Source organism: Musca vetustissima, unplaced genomic scaffold, assembly GCF_032173495.1.
Source record: "Musca vetustissima isolate MV318-11 ecotype Yass unplaced genomic scaffold, APGP_CSIRO_Mvet_v1 utg12183, whole genome shotgun sequence".
Lineage (NCBI taxonomy): Eukaryota > Metazoa > Arthropoda > Insecta > Diptera > Muscidae > Musca > Musca vetustissima.
Genome location: NW_026878969.1, coordinates 77,793 through 79,724, shown reverse-complemented (window position 1 = coordinate 79,724; position 1,932 = coordinate 77,793). Strand labels below are relative to the sequence as shown.

The 1,932-nt window shown below is 37.4% G+C and overlaps 1 protein-coding gene across 1 annotated transcript; it reads left to right on the top strand.

The window, feature by feature from the left end:
* Positions 1-353: 353 nt before the first annotated feature.
* On the top strand, positions 354-1,640 carry LOC133323769 (myosin-G heavy chain-like). Its single transcript, XM_061532689.1, has 3 exons — positions 354-635; positions 678-755; positions 849-1,640. Exons 1-3 carry the CDS (start codon positions 354-356, stop codon positions 1,638-1,640), a joined length of 1,152 nt encoding a protein of 383 aa, XP_061388673.1.
* The last annotated feature ends 292 nt before the right edge of the window (positions 1,641-1,932 follow it).

Here is a 1,932-nt window from a genome sequence, read left to right as displayed (position 1 = left end):
CTATTAATAAAATACATCTAAACAAATAATTGAGAAGTTGTGTATTTTTTCTCCCCTTTTGTCTTTGATATATAACTTCAGGAAAGTAATTTGATAAGATAACAAAATAATTGTGGAAAATTATAAATATGATATATAATAGTTTTTTTTTAATTAATTTCTTTTCATGTTACTTCCTCCTGCTGGTACCTGTCATCTGTTTTCTTCGATCTTCCAACAGTTGCATCGTCAAAAATTTGAAAAAAGCAAACCAATCGCCAAAATAAATCATCACCAATTTGCAATCGAGAAAAAAAATATTTAAACAAAATTCAGTTATTTTCCTGTTACGCGGAAAATAAAACTCAAGAATTATGGTGAATAGTAGTAGTAGTGGTAATAAACCGCCGAAAATGAAGCTGAAGCAACATCCACAGCAACAAACTGAAAATGTTGCAGCAAAATCGGCGTCAAATGAAAACACAAATCAGGCACAGAAATCGACACAAATTGAAACCAATGGAAATTCCACAACGTCAAAACAATTGGGACAAAAAACACAGAATGGACAACAGCAACAACAAACAGTGACCACACCTGTAGCAGCAGCAACAACAACACCAACATCCCAATCAGTTACACAGACCCCCAAACAGGCCAAAAATCAACAACAGCAGCAGCAACAGAAGAATCAAAGCAACAACAACAATAAAAACGGCAACAACTCTAACAATAACAAAGGTCGCAACAGTGTCAATAACAACAACAACAATAACAACAGTAATAATAATGTCAGCAGCACCACCAATAACAATAACAACAATAAATCACAAAATAAATCTAATCAAAATTCTAAAAATTCGGGACAGAAGTCCAACAAAAACAAACAACAACAGCAGCAGAGTAATTCGGAAAATACCAATCCCGGTGGCAAGGCGGGGAAATATGTCAAATCCACATCGTATCGTAACTCCTCACACAGTTATGCCCAAACCGTGGGTGGCAACTCCAAAAAGACCTACAACAAACCTCAACCCTTGGCCGCCTTCAATGATAATCTGCCGCTGCCCCGCAGGAATTCGAAAAATTCCCAAAAGAATGTCACAAATGAAAATCAAAATCCCAATGTACAAAAATCCGGAGGAGGAGCAGGCGAAGTGCAAAAAGACAAATCAAAACAGCCTAGCCCTGCCGATCTCTTAACTGCAGCCCTAACCAAATCCTGTGCCAAATGTCAAAAACCCACAGCATTGGCTGTGAGCAACGGCAACGAATACATGGACCAAAATAATTGCAACAACTTAGGGCATCACTTGAATCCCAAACAATATCGCAAATCCAAATCATATGTCAATTCATCGCGTTATTCCTCAAATGGTGATCTAACACAACGATCAGGGGGCTCCTCTTCGTCGTCGTCCAACAATCACAACAATAATCGCCATCACTATCATCGTTCACAAAGTGATCGTCGCAATTCGTTTGATCGTCACTTTGCCGAACGCAACAAGAATTTCGTACCCATCGAAGCTCCGGCTCGGCCAATTTTGGCCTCATCTAATATTGCAGCTGTCATCGCCGATACCGAGAAAATGGTGATAATTGAACGTCTGGGGAAAGGACGGCATACGTATCCCATAATGCAGGTAAGTGCAGAATAGGTCACTTATAATAATGGGACACTTTGGGTGTAAAATCAACACTTCGATAAGGCAACTCATTAGATTTTAAAAATACACTTTTTAAATAAATTTTAATAGAATAATAATAAACCCACAACTTACTAGGATCTCAGAATATTAAAAAAAATTACACAAAAATATTGAAACAAATCCATGCCTTGCCGGGATCTCAGAGAAGTATTAAAAACCCTCGCATTGCTGGGATCAAAGAAAAATATTGAAAAAACCCACGCCTTGCTTGGATTTCAGATTTTTAAAATATTTTCAATTT